Source organism: Macrotis lagotis, chromosome 1, assembly GCF_037893015.1.
Source record: "Macrotis lagotis isolate mMagLag1 chromosome 1, bilby.v1.9.chrom.fasta, whole genome shotgun sequence".
In the NCBI taxonomy this organism is placed as follows: Eukaryota; Metazoa; Chordata; class Mammalia; order Peramelemorphia; family Peramelidae; genus Macrotis; species Macrotis lagotis.
In genome coordinates this window covers 640436413-640460254 of record NC_133658.1, presented here as the reverse complement: position 1 = coordinate 640460254, position 23842 = coordinate 640436413, and the positions used below count along the sequence as shown (strand labels likewise).

The 23842-nt window shown below is 34.9% G+C and overlaps 1 protein-coding gene across 8 annotated transcripts in view; it reads right to left on the bottom strand.

Moving 5' to 3' along the window:
• The window catches only part of KIF5C (kinesin family member 5C), a 228390-nt gene that overhangs the window by 82844 nt on the left and 121704 nt on the right, over positions 1 to 23842 (bottom strand). For 7 of the 8 annotated variants that reach the window (XR_012474162.1, XR_012474159.1, XR_012474160.1 and 4 more), the window contains exons 3-8: positions 21550 to 21623; positions 8137 to 8241; positions 5219 to 5267; positions 4726 to 4781; positions 3858 to 3945; positions 2027 to 2151 (exon numbers count right to left, since the gene is read on the bottom strand). Coding sequence is in view for 4 of the 8 variants with exons in the window: in XM_074215135.1 (XP_074071236.1) it covers positions 2027 to 2151; positions 3858 to 3945; positions 4726 to 4781; positions 5219 to 5267; positions 8137 to 8241; positions 21550 to 21623 (497 nt within the window). In the remaining 4 variants the exon portion in view is untranslated. Of the gene's footprint in view, positions 1 to 2026; positions 2152 to 3857; positions 3946 to 4725; positions 4782 to 5218; positions 5268 to 8136; positions 8242 to 21549; positions 21624 to 23842 lie in introns of those variants that run through there. The other variant, XM_074215138.1, reaches the window with a different exon arrangement.

The following is a 23842-nucleotide window of genomic DNA, read 5'->3' as shown; positions in this document are numbered from 1 at the left end:
CTTTTCCTCTTTTAATATATAAGCTCTTAGAGAAGATTTAGTTATCCCTTTATGCTGAATACTTTCACTGCCACATAATGATTATTGGACAATTTCAATTCCTGGAGCACATACTAGGTATGCTGCATTTTAAAGGCTATTTCAGAAAAAAAATTCACATAAGATGACTTATTGTTCCAGAAAATTGTGACTATCTTGGATCCAAATGACAAACCATAAACTCTCCAAACCATGGTGGTAATTAAAAAAAAAAGCTTGATCAAGAAGGATTTTTTTTTAATATAAAGGGAAGGATGGGAAATATGGATGATGAAAAGACAAAAGATAGCAATAAAATTTTATTTTGAAAAATAGCAGGCTCCAAGGAAAGGTTTTTAAAAATTACATCATTAAAACCTGAAAAGAGTTAAATGAACTGATACAAAGTGAGCAGAGTAACATTGTACAAAGTGACAGCAATACTGTGTGGTGATCAACTCTCATTGAATTAGCTATTCTCAGCAACAAAAGGATTTATGATGAAAAAATTGCTATCAATATCCAGAGAAAAAACTGATGATCTAAATATAGACTGAGTACAGACAGAAGATATTATTTTCAGTTTCTTTCATCTCTTTTTTTTTTTGGTCTCATTTTCTTCCACAAATGACTAACATGGAAATATTTTATATGATTGTACAAACTCTAACCTATATTAGGAAAGGAGGAGAGGATTGAATTTTGGAACTCAAATCTATTTTTTAAAAATGATTATTAAAAACTATGTTTACATGTAACTGAAGAAAATAAAATATTATTTAAAAAATAAAAATGAAGTCATAACTTGAAATGGTTTCATTGAAGTCCTACATGTAGTTAGAAGGGAAGAAAGTTGACACTCGTAAGAAAGAAAACTCTTGCTACTGATAATAACTTGTTACATTTATACAGTTCTTTCCAAAGTTCTTTCAAAATATCCCTTCTCATTAGATTCTCACATGTGCCTAGTCACTTTTAGAGGCAAGGGGGGAAAAAAGATGTGAACAAATGTGAAGCTCTGGGGTGAGGCACTTATTTCAAATGCATCATAAATGTTTATTATTAGCAGTAATCATTATCAGCATCATGCAAAGGAGCATCATCTCTCATCAAAGCTGTTAATGTGAGGAAGAAACCATCTGTACAGCTTCTTAATTAGATTGTCAGGAAATAATTGAGCTAAAATTACAAGTGGGGGCAATGAGAATTAGGACCATAGGGTCCCTATATGATATCCCCAAGGCATGTTGTCCCATAGGTAAATGGGATCATACCATAGGAATAGTCTACTGAGCATCCATAACCTTCTCCTTGACTGATCATTATAACAGAACAAACCAGCACTGATCCATTATTTCTATAGTCCAACTAATTAAATCAACAAGTCCCTGCCCAGTAATTTTTTCCTTCTTTACCAATAAGTTTAAGTCCAAATTTTTTCTTGTCTGTTTCTGTCCAACAAATAATCAAAGTGTATATAGTATCACTTATGGCTTTGTCCAACAGCTTTCTTTTTCTGTTTGTTCTTCATTATGAGAGGTAGCTCACTTGATATGTTTAAGGGATGTATTAAAAAAATAAATGTCATCTTAAAATGAAAGATAGTAATACATTTTTAGCACTGTTTTTAAAGCAAAATGGATTGTTTGGGTAGTCAGCTTCCTGGGGAGTTACTTTGTTCTACAATTCATGTTTTCTTCATACTTTTTCCTTATTCCTAATGTTTCTCCATGTTATTTCAGACTGAGATTTTTCTGAAGTTCTCATTAGATTATCTCGCTCATATTTTATTATCTCTATTAAGTTTATATCAGTGTAGGCCATCAGGTACTTTTTCTTAAAGATTGAAAGGAGGGCTTTGCATCAGAAAATGGCACAAAAATAAGTGCTTTTGGATTAATTCTGTGACCAGGAAACTTTTTAAACTCAAGAGTTAGTATGGCACTGAGTCTAAACCATTTTGTATTTGAAAGCAAATAAAATATTGAAAATAGAAGTAACCAATTACCTTTTCACTCCCAGCCAGGTCAACCAGATAAAGCTTTCCACTGAGTTTTTTTTCAGTCTCTACATTCTCTTGTTTAATATTGATCAGGAAGATGCTGTGACTCCTAGAACTGTGCTCATTCATGTCTAAAAAGAAAAATATTTCATAGCACTGAGAAAGGCACAAAGATAAGAATGTGTTCATTTGCTAGTTTAATGGATATCATCTTCATGGATGAGTGAAGTGGCACTGGACCTATGGTTTCATAGGTATAGAGATTTCCTGATCAGAAAACTTTCTCTACCAAAGCAGATGGGCACTTGCTCTGCTGCATCTAGTCTCAGAGATTTAAAAGACTTGCCCAGGAACACAAAGCCAGCCTATGTCAGAGATGGAACTTGGCTTTTCATGACTTAGAGACTAACTCTATCCTTTAGGCAACTGCCTCTCTCAATCACCAATCATAACAGAAGTTTAGCTTTTCCTTATATCACAATCTGTATCTGCCTTTTTACTACCACCACCAAATTCCGCTTCAATAAACTAGAAATGACTCCCCACTACCTTGAAGTACAAAACTGGAATCTCCTCTTTGAATATTCTTAGACCTGTTAAAAATCTTCATAATCTCACCTCTTTCAGACTCTTTCCAGTCTGTCCTTCCATAGATGCTTCAGTTCAGTGACACTGGCCTCCTTCCTGTTTCTTACCCTAGACATTCCTATCTCCTAACTCAAAAACATTTCTATTCTCTCCCGCCTCAAGTCTATCTCCTAGCTTCCCTGCCTTCCTTCAAGTCTCTGCTAGTCTTACCTGCTTCGAGAATCCCTCCAACTTAATTAATGCCTTCCCTCTGTGATTATTTCCAATTTACCCTGTTTCATCTTGTTTGAATATGATTGTTTACATATTGTCTCTTTCATTGCACTGTGAATTCCTCAAAAGTAAGAGCTGGTTTTAGTTTTTTCTTTGTATTCCCAGAGCTTAGCCTAGAATATAACAGACGCTTCATCAAGATTGGCTGACAATCTGACTGCTTCTAGATCTACCTGCCAGGGTAATGTAAAATATAATTAATCTATCTTCCACTTGATGATCTTTTAAATATCTATAAAGCTTCACTATCTTCTTCCTCTACATTAAAAAAAAACCCATTTTCTTTGCTACTCCTTATATATAATGTTTTCCAGTCTTCCACCAGTCTAGCTGCTTTCAACGAGACTTTCTTGTTTACTCTATATGAAATTCTTAAAACATGGTGCCCAGAACTGAGTGATGATCTTGTGACTAGAGTGCTAGATAGAGATCAGAAGTTGCCTTCACTCCAGGAAATTACTTTCTGACCGTCAGACTTAAGGACAGTAACAGCTGTTAACTGTTAACATGGTATGCCTAACTACATCATTGGTACTGAGATTTTGGACAAGTTAAACAATGCTTATAGCCTTAGTTCCATAGTCAAGCGTGTATGGGGTTGCCTGAGACAAACTAGATGAGAAAACCTCTGTATCATAGATGAATCATTGAAAGTTTTTTCAAAGTGTTTTTCAAGCTGTGGTGATAGTTTGGTTCCACTGAAGAGGAGGCTGAAGTCAGAAGACTTGGATGTGAATCCTAACTCTGTTAGGGAATAGTACTTGACTGACCTATTCATTGGGCTTTCATAGAAACCAATGAAGTAACGCACACAAAGCACTTTGTAAACTGTCAAGTACAGTGTATATGTGGGTTGCCATCATTTTGGTCTCATTTGAGTCTAGAAACAACTTTGTCAGTTGGGGAGGAATTCTTACTCTCACTGCCTACATGAAGAGATTGAGGAACATTTTAAAATAGAATCTTCATTACTTACTTGTCACAGCCACATGGCGATTTGCTTTTCCTTCATCAATGACATCCATGACTTCTTCAGGGCTTGAGACAAATCGTTCTGTGCACCCCTGAAAGAGAGTTGATACAGGTTTGACAAGGTTTTTATCTAAAATATCTAAAATATCATCTTCTTGAGGGATAGACAATTCAGTAAGACAACAATATGGTTCTCACAACTTCCTCTCCTTGCCCAGTGCCAACTTTCTACATTAAGAAAGAAGTCTGAGCAAACCTTCAGCAAAGAATAAACCATCATAGAAGCATCTAGATGTACTAGCTCTCTGGGTCCAACTAAGTCAAAGGCAGAGAGACAGGAAATCAAAAGAAGAAAATTAAAGAGGTAGGGAGGATAAAAACAGCAGATTTTTCTCTTTCACCCATTACACTGAAATTAATTTAACTCAAACTAGACAAACTGAAGCTATGGAATACATCCATTATTGATATTACTGCAATACCAAAATTCTTTTGGTCTGCTACACAACTCCTGCATTTCATTCCAAGGCTTAAAAGGGTGATCCCTTTAATATTTTCTTAAATGTCATTATTAGACATTCAATCAAATTTACACTTTCTAACTATATGCAAACTATAATGCAAAAGGAAAGATAAAATTTAGGGAACTAATATTTTTAAAATAATATTATAGAGATCCATAATTTAAAATCCACACACATTTTTAAAATGGTTAGGGAACTGTAAATATTAGCAGTGACTAGGAAAAAAGACTACCACCAATCAAATGTATGACTTTCTGGATCTGTTTTCTTATCTATAAAATGAAGACTTTGAACTCAAAAGGATCTGCAGTCCCTTCTAGATCTAGATCTATAATATCTTCCTCATACCTTTACATATGGGACTCTGTTTTTATCTTCATGTACAGCCAGGTTTGTCTTGGATACTACCAGGAGAAGAATGACAGCATGCAATGCAAAGAAGAAAAGAAGAATTAAAGAAACATCATTTGGGGCTGGGAAGAGGTGGAGAATTGGAAACAGGTACAGCAGAACACTAAACAAATCCAATCATTATACCTTTGATGGAATAAAATTGCTAAAAGTTTTATAAAGAATAATAAATCTGAGCAACTTGTTTTTAGGAACACATGTAAATTTATTCTTTAAGACCTCTGGATTTGGTAACTCAAAGATTCTTTCAGACACCATTCAGAGTAAATTCAGATATAATGAAACAAAGTAACCTAAAAAATCCACAGAACCTAAATTCTTAAATTGGGTATTTGCTTGCAAATTTGAATTATTACACTATCTCCAGATTGTTTCACTTCCCTCTTCTCTAGTTCAATATAAGTAAAGGACATGCATTCAGATTACTCACCATCAAGTAAGTCTCTTATTTTGTCCAAGTAGATCTCAAAATAGGAAACCTATTTCAAAAACAAATGGAGTTTGATATGGAAATAAAACTTTGCATCTCAAAAATGCCATTAACTTACTTTTTAAAAAGATTTTTATCTAAAGAATGGTTGGCTATATAGAAACAGTCACTCAAATTATAAAGTTCTGTATAGTCTTCAACTCCTCATGCTCATTCAATACATATGTCCAATAAATTTGCAAATCTATCTCCACAGTTTCTTTTCAGCCCCTTCCCCTCATTCACACAACAATTACCCCATCTCAGGTCTCAGAATCACCCAATTGGACTACTGAAATATTCTTCCCCTAGAGTGTCTTCCTACTTCAACTATCTCCCTATCCCTTCTAGCTTTCTACTCACTATACAATTTCCTAAAATAAATGTTTGACTAATCCCCCTACTCAGTAAATTCCAGAGGCTTCCTATTACCTTTTGAATCAAGTAAGCTATTGGTCTCTTCCTACCTTCCAAGTCTTCTTTTGCTAACCTCTCTAAAGTTACTTTCCATTTTCTCTCTCTCTCTCACTCTCTCTCTCTCTCTCTCTCTCTCTCTCTCTCTCTCTCTCTCTCTGACACACACACATACATCTATCATCTATATATGTATATATGTACATATATCCAAAGACAGATAAATAATATGCATAAACATATATACATATATTATATCAAATGATACATATTACATATTATAAATACTCTATCACATATTTTTACATATAAGATATAATCATTTATATACTTTTTGAAATTCAATACCACTCTACCACTCTAAACATAACTTTCTTGATGGAAGAATTATTTGTTTTCTTTTGTTTTTCTGAAACACCAGAGCTTAACAAAATCTCTAGCACAGAGTAAATGTTTAATAAATGCAAGTTTGTTTAATTTATCAGTGTTCTTCACTCCAGATTACCATGCTAAGAAAGTACTATTTTGAAAAGAATAGTCTCTATGTTTGTTTGGGTAAAGTATAGGGAATGAACTAGGAGAGGACTGGCACAGGTTATGACTTGATGTGTAAGATCCAGGTAGGGTTAGAAAGAGATATGTTCTACTGGAAAGTATATGGGATAGGTGTCAGAAGGCATGGATTGACATACTGGCTTTATCATAACAATCTGTATGACCTTGGGCTAATCACTGAACCTTAGATTCTGTATCTATCTCTATCAAACAAAGGAGTTGGACTAGATGATCTTAATGGACTATGCTGGTTTTATAATTCTGCCAACAATAGTATGTGTCTTCCATGACGCACTTAGCCCCATTTTCTCTTTTTTTTTCCTTCTCTTTCACTCATGTTCAGTAAAAGATTCCCATGAAAGTCAAATAATGGAATAGTGAGGAGAGGTTGAATATGTTCTTTATAATTCAGAATTTTTTCCAATTCCATTAGACTTTTTATTTTTAATATTCTGTTATATGAACTTATTTTCATGGTTAAAATAGAAAATGTGTTCTAGATTAAAATCAAATGAGATAACTAGCAACTTCATTAACTGGAATTTTGTTTAGTTTTCTAAGTTCAAATTTAATCATTTGTTAGTTTTGATTACCTTCTCTTGGTTTCATTGAAGTCATTTAGTTTATCCACAAATTATATTGGGTTGAAATTTTCATAGGATTGTATGTTATGTCTTCTCTTTTATCTCAGGAACAGAAATTCAGTCAATAGTTTCACAGAATAATGGATTTAAAGCAAAGTATGACACTCTCACTAGAGCTAGCAAATAATGATCCTTTATAATACATATAGAAAAGATTGTTATTCATTAATTTAAGTGTTTTTACTATGGACACTAGCTATTTTTAGTATTCAGCTGTAGAATACAAAAAATATTTAAAAAGCTCAACTTTTATTTTAAGAGGAAAATTGTCAACAGTACATTAATCAAACTTCCGTTTCTGCTCTAAGAAATTGCTCACATGCAGTCAACTTTTAATATTTGCATGTTCTGAATAAAGTTCCAATACATAATTTGTCCACTTTCAGCCATCTGTAATTCTACATTTTCAAAACTAGTTAATACAACATTTGTCAAGACAAAAAAAAAAATCCTAAATCCTTGGTTCTTTAAAACAAACTCTCTTCCTGTCAAGGATGTTTTTACCTTAATAAGATTAATAAGTAATTGGTTCAACATCTCCCTCCAAAATTAAGAAAGAAGTACTCTGACAGCATTTTGAAAAATTTAAGTAAAACTGCCTTGGGGAGAGACACTAAACACCTAAATCTCAATCCCTTCAAACTAAGTTAGACTTGCACTTCCTGCTGCCATCAAGAACCCCAGAAAGGCATAAATCAGTATCAGGATTCTGGTCAAAAAGGAAAGATACTTTTCTTTCAGATATAATCCACAATGGAGTGATCAGCTACCACTATATTTTCATGCAACATGGGAAAGTGAGCAGGATAAAAACAAGAATGAATCTAAGAAGAAAGCTCTCCAAGTTGATTTCACATTTAGAGAGTTAAGATTAAAAAGGTGACAGCCTAAGTCAAATACAAATCCCAGGCATATTTATATAGGATGAAAAGTTAAATGAAGCAGTCTATTCAGATGACTCAAGTGAAAACATATATAGAAAATGCCACAAGGAATGTTTTGCTTTCAATTGGTAGCTCCAGTTAAGTTGCATATTTTAACCCTAGGTATGCATATGACTGTTTCTTTCTTTACTTTGTATATGGAGATAGAACTAAAGAGTTTCTCCAATAATAATTTTTAATGTCTTTGGTCTTATCACTTGACAAGAAGGCAGAGTCATGATCTTTAATTACTATATTAGTGCCAGAACTTAGCCAAGGGTCAAAACCCTAGTATAGCATTCTTTTTCAGAACCCAACTAAAAGAATTTCCATTGGCACTTACCTTGATGTGAAACTCCAGGTTTTCATCCATAGAGTAAATGTGATCAAAGATATCATGTGCAATTCTTGGGATGATTCCCATGAGTTGATGGTCATGCAGCTTCCCCTAAAGATAAGAAAGCAAAATGGAATGGGTAAAATTAGAAAACCCTTGAGTCCAGGAAAGGCATACAGTATAAACTTTTGGTGATGACTTGATAAAGGGTTCATTTTCTTTCCTTGATTGGCATCTCCTGCCCCAAAACCCACATGCATGCACACACAGTGGTTTCTCCAATATACCTTCCCTGAATTGGAGCACTTTAAAGGAGACTTAATAGAGGACTGACTATAGAGTATAGTGTATCTGCTAGACGTTGAATGTGCACAAAAATGATATTAAATAATTTAGTGAATAATTATTTTTCTCTAAGAATTGGGGCATGTTTTAAGATTCATTAGAAGGTTTGTTTTTATATCTTTCATTAAAAATAAGATTCATTATTTTAAAGTTATATCTCCTATATAAAGATAGACTTCTATATACAAATATGAGTATGGGAAAGACAACGGGAAAATATTTTAAGAATTTCAGAACTTGGCATGATTTGTGTGCCCCTGGAATAAATATCTTATTCCAAGGGTGTAACAAATCATTTTAATTGCTTTGGAATCAATAATCACTGACATGTATATACAAACTAACATTCTGTATTGTCTAAAATAAACACTGTAGTTTCAAAGATTTTCAAATCCTTTAAAAATCATTTGAGGTGGACTGTCTGCCCTCTCAGAGTGAAAAGCTCTGTTTGAAGAGCAGGCATGACTAAATTCTTTGGCTACTCTTCTTCCTCTCCTACCCCCCCCCAGGGGACCAAGGGTCCAATCAGGAGATTGGTCAGGTGTCCTTTAGCAAAGAGGGAGAACATGTGACCTTCCAGAAAAGGTCCGAACAAAGGCACATTGCCAAACATGTGCCATTAGATGGACCCAGCTATCCTAACAAGATGGAAAAGGTTGTCCTCTCCTATGTGGATAGTGAACATCCTTGAAACCCTTTGCTCTCAATTGCCCTAGTAAATAAAGGATTCTATTGACTGGATGACTCCAATGCCTGGAATTCTCTCCCTCTTCCTTTCCTCTTTCTCACTTCCCTGGATCACAAGTCTCAGTTAAAGGCTCACCTTCAGCAATAAGCTTTCCCCAGTTTTCCTTAATCTTGGAGTTTTCCCTCTTCCCAATTTATCTGGTTGTGCATAGTAGTTTGTGAGTTGTCTCCCACCCACCCCCACCCCCAGACTGTGAGCTTTTTGAAGGCAGGAAATAGTCCTTGCTTATTTGTTTGCCTTTCATTATATCTGCAGCATTTACCTGACATACAGTATAAGCTTTTGGTGATGACTTGACAAAGGGTCCATTTTGTTTCCTTGAATGCCATCTTCTGCCCCATAGTAACTCCTGTATGAAGTGCCAATTCCTTTTGTAATATTCAAGACTCAGAGAGCAGCCATCAGATCAATGCCAGCACTGATTGAATGGCTAACATCATCTCTTTCAAGTAACTTTGTATTTAATTACTTTGAATTTAATTCTCTTCATAATTATTTGGCATAAACATATATGTCCTTCTTCTCTCTCATTAGAATGTAAGCTCCTTTTTAGAAGGCTATTTTTTCCACTGTATTTCACTATGCAAAGCAAAGTGTCTGTTATGTAGTAGGCAATTAATAAATGCTTGATGTTTGATCAAATGATCGATGTTATTAACTTATTTCCACAACAAGGATTTACTATTTTGAGTTGATTTGGATAATAATTTAAAGTTTAGGAAACATAAAGTACATTCAGTGGCAATGGGAAAAAGATTTATCCTGGATCACAGAAAATTAAGTAATTGATTTAAACCAACAAAAAATAGTGCACAATATCTTAGCATCTGGTTTCTTTCAAAAGATGATGAGAATTGATAATGTATGTTTTCCATAAGTTTTTCCCACATTTTCCCAAAATGACATGGGAGCCCAGTGTATAAAGAAAAGGAAACCCAATACCAATTCCTATTCCTAAGGAATAAAACTTCCTTTGTTCCAGCATGAGTCCCATCCTACAACGTCCCAGTAAAGGCAAAATGTTGCAAACTACCAAAAAGAGGAGATAGGGCAATCAGTCAACTTATCCAAAAATCAATGTACCGTTTTTTTAAAAGCATTTGTCAAGTTGAGCTTCACAGTGTGACAAGCAAAAAAGAGGCCTAGCAAAGTAGAAATATTTGGAGATTTGCTAATTCTTATTCTTTGTGATGGATTAGAAATGTCCTTCAAGGGGCAGCTAGGTGGCACAGTGGATAGAGCACTGGCCCTGGAGTCAGGAGTACCTGAGTTCAAATCTGGCCTCAGATGCTTAATAATTACCTAGCTGTGTGACCTTGGGCAAGTCACTTAACCCCATTGCCTTGCAAAAACCAAAAAAAAAAAACAAACATGTCCTTGAGTGACTTGAAGGTAAAGACACAACAGCAATGTTTCTATTGGTCTAGAGTAGTAAATGCAGACAAATTCTTGAAAAAGTAAGATCTAAGGAGGGTGGTAGATAGAAAAGGGGAAACACATTGAGGGAGGTGGTATTCAGAAGCAAAACACTGGGGAGGAGGGATAAGGTGAAAGAAGGGGAAAAATACAGAGGGGAGATAATATGGGGAACAATAAAGAGTTAGTAATTATAACTGTGAATGTGAATGGGATGAATTGTCCCATAAAACAGAAGCAGATAGCAGAGTGAATTAAAAACAAGAATCTTACAATATGTTTCTTACAAGAAACACATTTGAAGCAGAAAAATGCAAGACAGAGACAGGGTAAAAGGCTGAACAGAATATATGAGCAAAGCAGGGTTAGCAATACTTACCTTAGACAAAGCAGTGGCAAAAATAGATCTCATTAAAAGATAAGGAAGGAAACTATATCCTAAAAAGTGCCATAGACAATGAAGTAATTTCAACACTAAGCATGTATACACCAAGTGGTATAGCATCCAAATTCTTCAAATGAGTTACAGGAAGGCATAGACAGCAAAACTCTGCTAATAGAAACCTTAACCTCCCTCTCTCAAAATTAGATAAATCTAACCATAAAATGAACAAGTAGGAAGTTAAGGAAGTAAATAGAATGTTAGAAAACTTAGACATAGACTTCTGGAGAAAATTGAATGAAGACAGAAAGGAATATAGTTTTTTTTCTTGGCACCTACACAATAATTGACCATGGGCATAAAAATCTCACAATCAAATGCAGAAGTAGTGAATGCATCCTTTTCAAATGATGATGCAATAAAAATCACATGCAAAAAAGGGTCACGGAGAGATAGACCTAAAACTAATTGGATATTAAATAATCTAATTTTAAAGAATAGGTAGATCAAACAATAAAACATGGAAAGAATGATTTCATCCAAGACAACAACAGTGTTGAGATACCAAAACTTATGAGATATAGTCAAAGCAGTTATTAGGGGAAATATTATATATCTAAATGCTTACATGAATGATAGGATAAATAAATTGAACTTGCAGATCAAAAAGTTAGAGAAAGAATTAAAAATCCCCAATTAAATAACAAATTAGAAATTGTGAAAATTAAAGATGAAATTATCAAAATCTAAAGCAAGAAAACTATTGAACTAATAAATAAAATCAAGAGCTGGTTTTATGAAAAGAAAGAAGAAAATCAAGTTATAGTATCAAAAATGACTCACCATCAATGAGGAGAAAATTAAAGTAATTCAGAACTATTTTGCCCAACTATTTGCCAATCAATGTGGTAATCTAAGTGAAATGGATGAATATTTACAAAAATATAAATTGCTCTGGTTAAGAGGAAACTAAATACTTAAATAACACTATCTCAGAAAAATAAATTGAACAAACTATCAATGAACTCCCTAAGAAAAAATTTCCAGGGCCAGATGGCTTCATAAGTGAAGTCTACCAAACATTCAAGGAACATTTAGTTCCAATTCTATATAAACAATTTGGGAAAAAAAGGTGAAAAAGGAGGTCTGCCAAATTCCGTCTATGATACTAATATGATCCTGATACCTAAACAAGGAAGAGTCTGAGAAAGAAAATTATCGAACAATTTCCCTAATGAATATAGATGCAAAAATTTTAAACAAAATATTAGTAAAGCAATTATTACAAGTTATCACTAGCATAATGATCAAGCAGGATTTATACCAGGAATGCAGGATTGGTCCTACATTAGGGAAGTTATCAATACAATTGACAATATCAATAAAAAACCTAACAAATCATATGATTATCTCAATAGATGCTGAAAAAGCTTTTGACAAAATACAGCACCAATTCCTACTAAAAATACTAGAGAGCATAGGAATAAATTGAGAGGAGAAACATTATTATTCAATATTATATTAGAAATGTTAGCTTTAGCAATAAAAGAAGAAAAAGAAATTGAAGGAATCAGAATTGGTAATGAAGAAACAAAACTCTCACTCTACTGGAAATAATTATCAACTTTAGCAAAGTCCCAGGATATAGAATAAGCCCACATAAATCCTTAGGATCCCATCAAAAGTAACTTCGGACAACATAAAATGCTTGGGAGTCTCTCTCTGCCAAGGCAGACTCAGAAATTTTATGAAAACAACTATAAAATACTTTTCACACAAATAAAATCAGATCTAAATAACTGGGAAAATACAAATGCTCTTGGGCAGGCCAAGCTAATCCAAAAAAAATGACAATTCTACCTAAATTAAATAACCTATTTAGTGCCATACCAATCAAAGTTCAAAAAAATTACTTTAGTAAGTCAGCAAAAATAGTAACTAAATTCATATGGAGAAACAAAGGGTCAAAATATCAAGGGAATTAATGAAAAATGCAAAGGAAGGCAGCCTGGCCAAACCAGATCTAAAATTACATTATAAGTATCAGTCATCAAAACTGTTTGATACTAAGAAAGAAAGAGGTAGATCAGTAGAATAGATTAGGCATGAAAGAGACAGCAGTAAATGGTAATTTTCACACAAATAAAATCAGATCTAAATAACTGGGAAAATAGCTCTTGGGCAGGCCAAGCTAATCCAAAAAAAATGACAGTTCTACCTAAATTAAATAACCTATTTAGTGCCATACCAATCAAAGTTCCAAAAAATTACTTTAGTAAGTCAGCAAAAATAGTAACTAAATTCATATGGAGAAACAAAGGGTCAAAAATATCAAGGGAATTAATGAAAAAATGCAAAGGAAGGCAGCCTGGCCAAACCAGATCTAAAATTACATTATAAAGTATCAGTCATCAAAACTGTTTGATACTAAGAAAGAAAGAGGTAGATCAGTAGAATAGATTGGGCATGAAAGAGACAGCAGTAAATGGTCATAATAACCTACTATTTGATAAAACCAAAGATCCCAGTTTCTGGGATAAAAACTCACTCTAATAAAAACTGTTGGGAAAATTGGAAGATGTTATGGCAGAAACTAGGTCTAGACCAACTCTCTCATACCCTATACCAAGATAAGGTCAAAATGGGTGTAGGATTTAGACATAAAAGTTAATATTATAAAACAATTAGGAGAACAAGGAATAGCTTAGCTCTCAGATCTATGGAAAGGGGAGCAGTTTATGACCAAATAAGAGATGGAGAGCATTATAAAAAAAAACAAACTGGATAATTTTGATCACATTAAATTTAAAAGTTTTAGTATTAAAAATGCACTGCAACCAAGATTAAAAGAGAGCATAGGAATAAATGGAATATTCCTTAAAATGACAAGGAATTAGGAAACAATTTTTGCAGCTAATGTTTCAGAAAAAGTACTCATTTCTAAAATATATAGAGAACTGTATCAAATTTATAAAAAACAATTCATTCCCCAATTGAAAAATGATCAAAGGATATAAAAAGGCAATTCTCAGATGAAGAAATCAAAGCTTATAGCCATATGAAAAACTGCTCTAAATCATTCTTGATTAGAGAAATACAAATTAAAATATCTCTGAGGTATCACTTCATATGTATCAGATTGGCCAACATGACTACAAAGAAAAATGATCAATATTGGAGGAAATCTGGGAAAACTGGGACACTAGTGCATTGTTGAACTGTGAAGTTATGAACTGATCCAATCTTTCTGGAGAAAAATTTAGAATTATGCCCAAAAGATAATAAAAAATATGCATATCCTTTGATTCAGCAATGCCACTACTGGGTCTATATTCTGAAAAGATCAGGAAAAGGGGTAAAAATCTCACATATACAAAAATATTCACAATAGCTCTGTTTGTAGTGGCAAAGAATTAGAAACTGAGAATAGCCAAACAAATTGTGGTATGTGTATGTAATGGAACACTATTGTTCTATAAGAAATAAGCATTTTTAAAAAGACTGGAAAGACTTATATGAATTAATGCTGAGTAAAATGAACAGAACCAGAAGAACACTGACAATAAAATTGGGTGATGATCAACCATGATGGAGTTGTTCATTTCAGCAGTACAATAATCAAAGACAAATATAAAAGATTTGTGATGGAAAATACCATCCAGTTCAAGAGATGGAACTGTGGACTTTAAATGAATGAAAAATCTTCAATTTTTAAAAGTGGTCTTATGTATTTTGTCATTTTTTTTTCCTAATTTTTTCTTTCTTCCATTTGGATCTGATTCTTCTCTCACAACATGATCAATATGAATCTATGTTTAGCAAGTTTTTATAAATGTAGAGTCTATATATCAGATTGATTTCTGTCAGGAAGAGAGGGGGAGGAAGGGAGGGAAGACAGGGAGGAAGAAAAATGTAAAGCTCAAAACATTGCAAAAAAAAGATTAGTAAAAACTAACCATTGCATATGGTTGCAAAAAATAAATAAATAAAATCTTTTTTAAAAAAGAAAAAAGGAAAAAGAGCTAGGCTGGGGAGGAAAGGAAATGTTATCCAGAGCTATACCCTGAAAAAGAATTTTTCCCATGAGTAGAAGTACTCCCAGACTGCCTCCCCATGAGCACAAACTTCAAAAACATTTATCTTGTGAACTTGTTAGGCATTACACTAATATTATCATGGTTTTAATGCCTTTTAATGAAAATTTTACTTAAATTCTTTACCTTAAGGAGCTAGTCTTTCTCATTTTTTGTAGGCTTATACATTTCCCTCCTCTTGAATGGAAGTAATAGAATTATTATGGGATGAAAGACCAGAAGAGGGTAGGAATTAAAGCTGAATATTGCCTTGAATTGCATGCTATAGTACTGACCATTTTTAGGGAATTAATATCACTTCCTCAAGTCTTTCTTTTAAGATAAGTATTTCTTATACAGAGTATAAGTGATTTTTAAAAATCCTACTCATAAAATGTTATAAACCCTGCAGATATTTTGATTTAATTACATTCCAAGTTAGTGGATTACTCCACTATTCCACCATCTGTGTGGGCTGAGACTGTAGCTTCCCAGGAGGCAGAGAATACTTAATTAGAAAACATCACCAGTGATTAACCCCTCAGAAAGGGGGGAGGTATTAAGACCATACTCAGGAAGGGAGTTAAAGAGGAACAGTAGTGCATCATTACATGAAACCCCTTCCAGTTACAGAATAAGCAGTCTATTTTTTCACAAGATACACCTGAAATAAATGTTATTCTGATCCAAATCTTAAACCAACAGGAGATGTCATGTGATGGAATGAGCAACCTGAAGTCTGGATTTTTAAACTCAGGTAGAATAAAATCCAACCCATTCTTTCCATTCTTGACAGGCCAATGGTACTGCTTTAGGTACTCTAGTTATGTTCTGTGAATTGCAAAATGATTCTACCATGAAATAACTTAGGGTCTTTTAATTCTATTGACTCTGTGTACCAAAGGCAGAATTGGAATATAGGTTAGACCCATAGTCAATTATTCCACCGTTTTTTAACACTAATGAGTAAAGGAAAGAATTCTGAATTTAGATGTCAAAAGATGAGATTCTGATATAACAATTTCTCTGGGTCTCAGTTGTTTCATTTACATAACAGACTATAGTAAGACTTCTATCAAATACAACATTAGATAGTAATCTGTGTTCTACTATCTACAATAGTAATACTTCTATTTAATTCCACCTATTTAACAGAGCTGCTAAAGATAAAAAGAAAATGTATGTAAAGCACCATGATCTCACTATGGCAGGGATATTCCCTCTTCTAAAACAGATTTAAATCCTTCCATACCTTAGTGAAGAGGCTGGGTATGCCGAGCCTATGAGCAGTTAAAAGACCCATGGTCTGGCATTCCCACAGTAACTACAGGCAGGACTCAAAATTCAATAAATCTAGGAGCTTTTGAGGAGTAAATTAATTAAGTATTTGACCAACTATATCAGGCAAATAATTTTAAAATATCCACATGACTCTTGGCAGAAAAAAGATTCCCCACCCCTGCCTTTGTAGATGACTTCATGAGTTGCTATGAGCAAAAAATAAAAAAAAATTCATCAACGGGTGGTCAAACTTTCAGTGATAGAAATATTTTTTTTTAAAAGGAAAAGAGTTTTTCCTATCCCTATATCAGGATGGAATAGCAGCAGCTCTATGACCTAGAAAAAATTAAAATGTACCTATTGTGGAAATTGAAGGGAAAGATGAGTTACCTACATCTGTTGCTCCTTTCTGCGAATCTACCACCACAAATACAAATCTAGAAATGTACAGATCCAAAGATGGTGGCAGAGAAGACAGGCACAGCACTAATCTCCTGATCTTCCCTCATAAATAATATGAAACAAACCTCTTAACAGAAATCCAATCCACAAAATCCAGAAAGAGAAACTAGGAGATCTACCTCAAGGTTTGTCCTCTGGGATCATGGGTGAGCTGGGAGCAGAGGGCTTATTCTGCTGGGAGCACAGGACAGAATCAGAGCCTGAGAACTCAACTAGCCTGATCAGCCAGGTGGGAGAGATCCTAAGACCCTGAAAGTGGAACCAGTTTGATCGGAGATGGGGTGGATGGGAGTCTGAGAGCTCCACTAGCCTGATCAGCAGGGTGGACTAGAGCCTGAAAGCCTAAAAGCAGGGCAAGCCTGAAGGGCCAACTAGGGGGCAGAGGCATTGGTTGTGGTACTAAAGACCTGGAGCTTGCCTGCAGAGCTGGAGGGAAAGTTCTAGTGCTTCATTTCAGCTGAAGCCTCTTCCCAGAAGAAACTCTATTACAGCCCACCTCTGCCCCAGGAGTGTGAGCAGAAGACCTCCCTCAGTTATGAATAGAGAGAGCAATTACCTTGTCCTAGGGCAAAATCCACCATTGATCAAAGATAAAATACTCAACTGCTTTATTCACCCACTCCAAATTAAGGGAGAGGGCCTCAAATTAAGGTCACAGATACTCCAGAGAAAGCAACCAACACAGCCTTCTGGCCATCCTATTTGAAGTTACTAAACCCAGTGAGTAAAGCCTCTAAGGATCTCAACACCAAACTTCTGTGAACCAGCCCCTTGCTAACATAAGGTCTTAGTAAAATGAAGAAAAGTCAGAAGAAAGGGAGTCCTTAGAAAAATTCCTAGAATTAAAAGACTCTAACTCAGAGAAACCTAGAACCTCTGAGGAGAATATAATTTGTTCTCTAGCACAAGACTTCCTTGAAGAAATCAGGAAGGAGTTTAAAAATCAATAGGAAGATTGGGGAGAGACAATTAACACAACAAGAAAACAAATTGCCAACAAGAAAAAAAGTTATTGGAAAATACAATTGGACAAATGCAAAAGAAAAAGAAAAGAATTCTCTCAAAACCTCATTTGATCAAATGGAAAACTCTTTCAAAAATAGAATTGAATGATTGGAAAAGGAGTTGCAAAAGGTAAATGAAGAAATTCCATTTCTAAAAAAAATGGAATGGAGTCTGTGGAAACTAAGGACTTCATGAGACAGCAAGAGCCTGTTAAACAAAAATAAAAAATAAAAAAAATAGAAGAAAACGTAAAATACCTCATCTGCAAAACCACTGACCTTGAGAACAATTGAGAAGGGACAACCTGAGAACTATAGGTCTTCCTGAAAACACTGAAGAGAAAAAAAGCCTGGACTTAATATTACAGGATTTAATGATGGAAAACTGCCCTGATATCATGGAACCAGAGGGCAAAATTGTTATTGAAAGAATACATCGATCCCCTCTGGAAAAAGATCCTAAAATGACAATACCAGGGAATGTTGTGGCCAAATTCCAGAACTAGCAGATAAAAGAGAAAATCCTTCAAGCAGCCAGAAAGAAACAATGTAGATACCAAGGAGCCACAGTAAGGATTACTCAGGACCTGGCTGCATCACCATTAAGAAACTGAAGGGCCTGGAACAAGATATACTGAAGAGCAAGAGAGCTTGGAATGCAGCCAAGAATCTACTACCCAGCAAAGCTGAGCCTTCTCTTCCAGGGGAAAAGATGAACATTTAACAAAGTGGGACACTTCCAACATTTCCTGATGAAAAGACCAGAGCTAAATTGAAAATCTGGACATCAAACAGGAGGCTCAAGAGATACATGAAAAGGTTAAAAAAAGGGGGGTGGAGGGATAAAGGGAAAAAAAAAACTGCAATTGGGGGGGGGGGTGGCTAGGTGGGACAGTGGATAGAGCACCAGCCCTGGAGTCAGGAGGACCTGAGGTCAAATCTGACCTCAGACACTTAACAATTACCTAGCTGTGTGGCCTTGGGCAAGCCACTTAACCATTGCCTCACAAAAAAACAAACAAAAAAAAAAACCTGCTATCTAATAAGATGAAACTGGCTATATACCCACTTAGGAGAAAAGTTCTCATAACTCTTGAGAACTGTAACTTTATTAGAGAGAATATACTTAGCCAGAAGTAATGGACACTCATGAATTTTCTGTGACTCAGATAGAATGATTTAAAAACAACACCTCCTTAAAAAGGGGGACAATAAGGAGATGGAAAGAGGGAGGAGATTGAATGGGGTAAATCTCATTACATTAAGAGGTACAAAAGACCTATTGTAATAGAGAGGAAGAAGGGAGAAGCTGAGAACCACCTGAATCTTCCTCTCATCAGACTTGGCTTAAAGTTAACTTACACAAACACTCCTTTAAATTAAGAAACTTATCTTACCTTTCAAGTATTAAAAGAGGAAAAGGGGGAAAGGGGAGGAAGGAGATGGGGGGACAGAAAAAAGGGGACTAACAGAAGGAAGGAAAAGAAGAAGGGGAAGAGGGAAAGAAGGGGGGGGGGGGTTGACATAGGAGGGCAAACACACTGAAGGTGGTGCTATCCAGAAGCAAAATACTGGAGAATATGGATAAAGGGGAAAAGGGGGGGGGGGGGATACAAACAGATGGAAGATAGCATGGAGGGCAATAAAGAGTTAGTAATTGTAACTTTGAATGTGAATGGGATGAACTCTCCCTCAAAATGTAAGCAAATAGAAGGATATGGTTTCTCTCTCATCACATTCAGCTTGGATCGTTGTATACTATGGAGACAGTGCAGGGACTGGTGGGCTGCCTTCTGTGGGGTGGGGGGGGCAAGGAAGATTGAGGAAAGGATTGTAAAATTCAAAATAAATAAAATCTTAAAAAAACTTTCAGTGATATAACCTTCCAAACTCCGGTGGATTAGTCCTCTGACATAAACAAATAGTTTTCTATCTCTTAGATTAAATATTCTCTTTCCATTCTAATGGCTCATGATTATCCCATGATGAAGCCTTTCCAGATTGGTAGACCTACCAGAAATTATATTCTACTGGCATAGCTTTCAAGAATACAGAGTCAGCTCCATGCCACAAGGAAGTATTATGATAGGTCTTTAGTGAAAGGACACACTGTATCATTGTTGTTATTGCTGTTCAATCATTTCAATCAGTTGTGACCCCAATTTCTTTGTGACCCCAATTAGGATATCTTAGCAAAAATATGGGAGTGGTTTGTCATGTCCTTCTCCAACTTATTTTATAGATGAGAAAACTAAACAATAGGGTAATTAAATGTATGAGTAAGTGTTAGAGGCCAGATCTGAATTCAGGAAGTTGAGATATCCTGATTTTAGGTCACCTAAGCTCCTATTCACACAATATAAACACTGATTATTTTTCTAAAATAAGTTTCTAGTTTGGGTAGAGGTCTCAGAATTAGTCAGTTGCAATTTAAATATTCTATTAAATTCTTTCACAATTAAAAAATAGAAAAGCTAAAAGTACTCTATCAAGTAATAATCATCATGAAGATTATTGTGGATGATAGCTAACATTTATACTTAAAGGTTTGCAAAATGCTTTCTATATATGATTTTACATGCTCTTCATATTTCATAGGACTAGGATATGTTCTTACATTCCATATTCTAAGTGAAATATATATGAGCTACTAAGCATTTAAGGACTAAGAAATCTCCAGCTCACAAACTAAAACACTTCTAAAGCAGCCTGGTCCACCTGAGCAATATTCACAGAAGATAATTATAAATGAGAAAACCTAGGAAAGAAAGATGAATATGACCCCACTCCTTGTGAGTTGAATTCCCTCAAACTTTCTTAGGAATGGAGTTTACTTAAAACAGAGGACTGAAAACTATACAAATGATACCTCTCCCAATTCCCACTCTAAACAGCTAGAAAGAAGTGCTAAGTATGTAGTAAAATACCATCTAAATAATGATCCCCAAAAGAATCACACAGCAAGTCAGTCATAGAACTGAAAAATGACACCTAAAAATGCCATGTCATACCATACCATACTATATCTCTCTGCTGCTATGGTGTGCCATTTTTAGGTATTTTTTAAATTGTTTTTTTGAATCTTACAAATTTTCTCCCAATCTCGCGTCCCTCCCCAACAGAAGGCAATCGATAATCTTTACATTGTTTTTCATGCTATATATTAATCAAAACTGAATGTGTTGAGAGAGAAATCATATCCTTAAGGAAAAAAATAAAATATAAGAGATAGCAAAATTATATAAGATACCTTTTTTTAAATTAAAGGTAAAAGTCTTTGGTCTTTGTTTAAACTTCACAATTCTTTCTTTGGATACAGATGGTATTCTCCATTGCAGATATTCTAAAATTGTCTTGGATAATTTTCAAAAGTAAATCTCATTAAGCAGATGTAAAAACTGATGTAAGGAGAAATTAAATGATTTGCCCAAGATTAGGTGCTAAGCAGTGAAGTTGACTTAAACCCATGCTTTCTGACATTGAAAGATAGAGTTCATTAGTCTGTTAAAATGGGGTAACTTAATATAGTTGTATCCTAAAATCAGATTCTGCCTTTGTCCAGAAAGCTTAAGCCTTTGTTTGTTTAAAATCCAGAGAAGAAATCTGCACTTCAGGACTCAATAAAAGTTTCAATTCCATCTTTTAATCTAAATAAGTGAAACACTTTTCCCTCCCACCTGCTCCCCAATATCAATGCTCTGATCTTACCTCCATGGTATGGGTTTTTCCTGAAGAGGTCTGTCCATATGCAAAAATAGTTCCATTGTAACCTTCCAGTACATCTGCAGGGAAGAAAAACAAATGTTATTTCTTTTCTAAGTGTAACTGCTAGACTTTGTCATATTTAATTACATTTCCAGACTTTTCAAGGCATTCAGAATATTCAAGAACCAAATCAGAAATATTAGGACCTGCTTTATTCTTCACTACCAAAAACCAAATGAGAAGGGAAATGGGTTCAGATTAGAGAAATATGAGTCTAGGAATGAGTTATTCATGAGAATGAATTGGGAAGTATTTTCTCCATAGAGCTCTAAGATCCAGAGGTTTGCAAGCCAAGATATCCCCCAAAAGACCTTTTGAGACCCTCTTCTACAAATGAGTGTGCATGTGTTATGTGTGTAAGTAAGTCATAATATATTTATAATATATGATAAGGATATGTTTATTAGATCAAGTAAAATAAAGTCACAGGTGCCTTGAATTTCTGAAGAACCAGGCAAAATAGAATTTCTTCCCTGATATTTGGTCTGTTTAGGATATTAGCTCCCAGTTAGATCCTCAGGGAAGTCTCCTGTGAAAATTCACACAAGAGCTTCCAAAGAATGGAATTCTTTATGGGGAGAGGTTACAAGAGGCTCCAGTCTGTAGAACAAGAAGCATGGTAATCACTTGCTAAAAAAAACAAAAGGAATTCCGACCTACATGTAACAACCTCCTATTTCCTCCGTGACAATACTAGTAGGCTAACTGGCCACATTAGCATCAGTATTTTTTTTTAATTATACAATGAGTACACTCATTGTACAAACCCACACACATTTCAGGTCCTCTTCCATTTCACAAGGGGAAAAGCACGTGGAAGGAGAATGTTTTTCCTGAAAGAATTGAGCTTATCTGCAGGAAATGTTCCAAAGCAGCAAAGGTGATTAAAATATATTAGTAGTCATTTTCCCCAGTTACTCTTGAATGCATACAAATATCTCAGAAAGTAAAAGGAAACATAATTAGTTCCTCTAATGCCAGCTAACCTTGCCTAGGGAAGGGAAGTCTTAATTTGCCAAAGGTAGGGACAGTGACAGAGAGGCATGCACTCTGTGATGAAAAAAAATCAATCAGACAAGCAATCAGCTCAATCCATTTAGTTGACCAAATAGCTTTTAAGCCTCTGAGAGCTTGATATTATTTCCTGATGCTGATTAAAATTTCTTTTTTTGAAAGAGTCATCTTATTGATCTCAGGTTGCAGGGACTTGAGCTGAGACAGGAAAGAAAACAAGTCTTTTTGAGTGGAATGGAATGGGGAGAGGAGAGAGAAAAGTAATGGGGCAAAATTGTATATAGAAGAAAAAGGAGGGGGCGAACGTAAAGAGGGGAAGAAAGGAGAGAGAGCAATTGCTTGCTTGTTACAGGTAATAAATATATATAACAAGCATGTGATTTGGGGAACAAGGGAAATGTTAAAACCTAATTGCCCATAAGAGCTGCAACATTTTCACACATCAGTCCTTGCAAGAAGTCATCAGAAAATTGTGAGTATCAGTAGCCTATTGAAACACTGGTTTATGATCATCAGTCCTATCTTCAATTGTCCTTAAATTTTTAACTTATTTATGACTAAATTCCTTTTGGCTTTTTAAATTTGATTAACCAATCAACAAGCACTGGTACAATATTCCAGGGACTAAACCAATGAATTGGCTACTTTAAAATTGTAACAAATACAGATATACTTACAAAAAAATGCATAGAGAATTGCAAGCAAAATACAGATTTAGAACTCAAAGAATCTTGTAGATCATCTCATCCAATCTTCTTTAAATTTTATTTGTAATTCTAGAGAGTCATGAGTCACCTCCTTCCACTTAATCAGATGAGAACATATATCCACTGATCAGTCAAAGGGGTGAACAAGTCTGGGTCATCTCCATTTAAATCCATCAAAGACATTTCAAGGGGAGTAATAGGAAGTTTGGTTTGACTGAAGGATTTTTCCATGTAAAATCATCAAGAAGAGGATTCAAGAGGCAACTAGGTGGTACAAAGGACAGAGCACTGGTTCTGGGGTCAGGAGGACCTGAGTTCAAATCCAACCTCAAACACTTAATAATTACTTAGCTGTGTGACCTTGGCAAGTCACTTAACCCCACTGCCTTGCCAAAAAAAAAAAAAAAGAAGAGAACCCAGGAGCTTTGTAATAGAAGTCTTTTTGCTAAGCCCCAAAGAAGGAATTGGTTGGTAAGGGAATCAGAGAACTCTGAGCATTTTTTCCACCCCCTTCA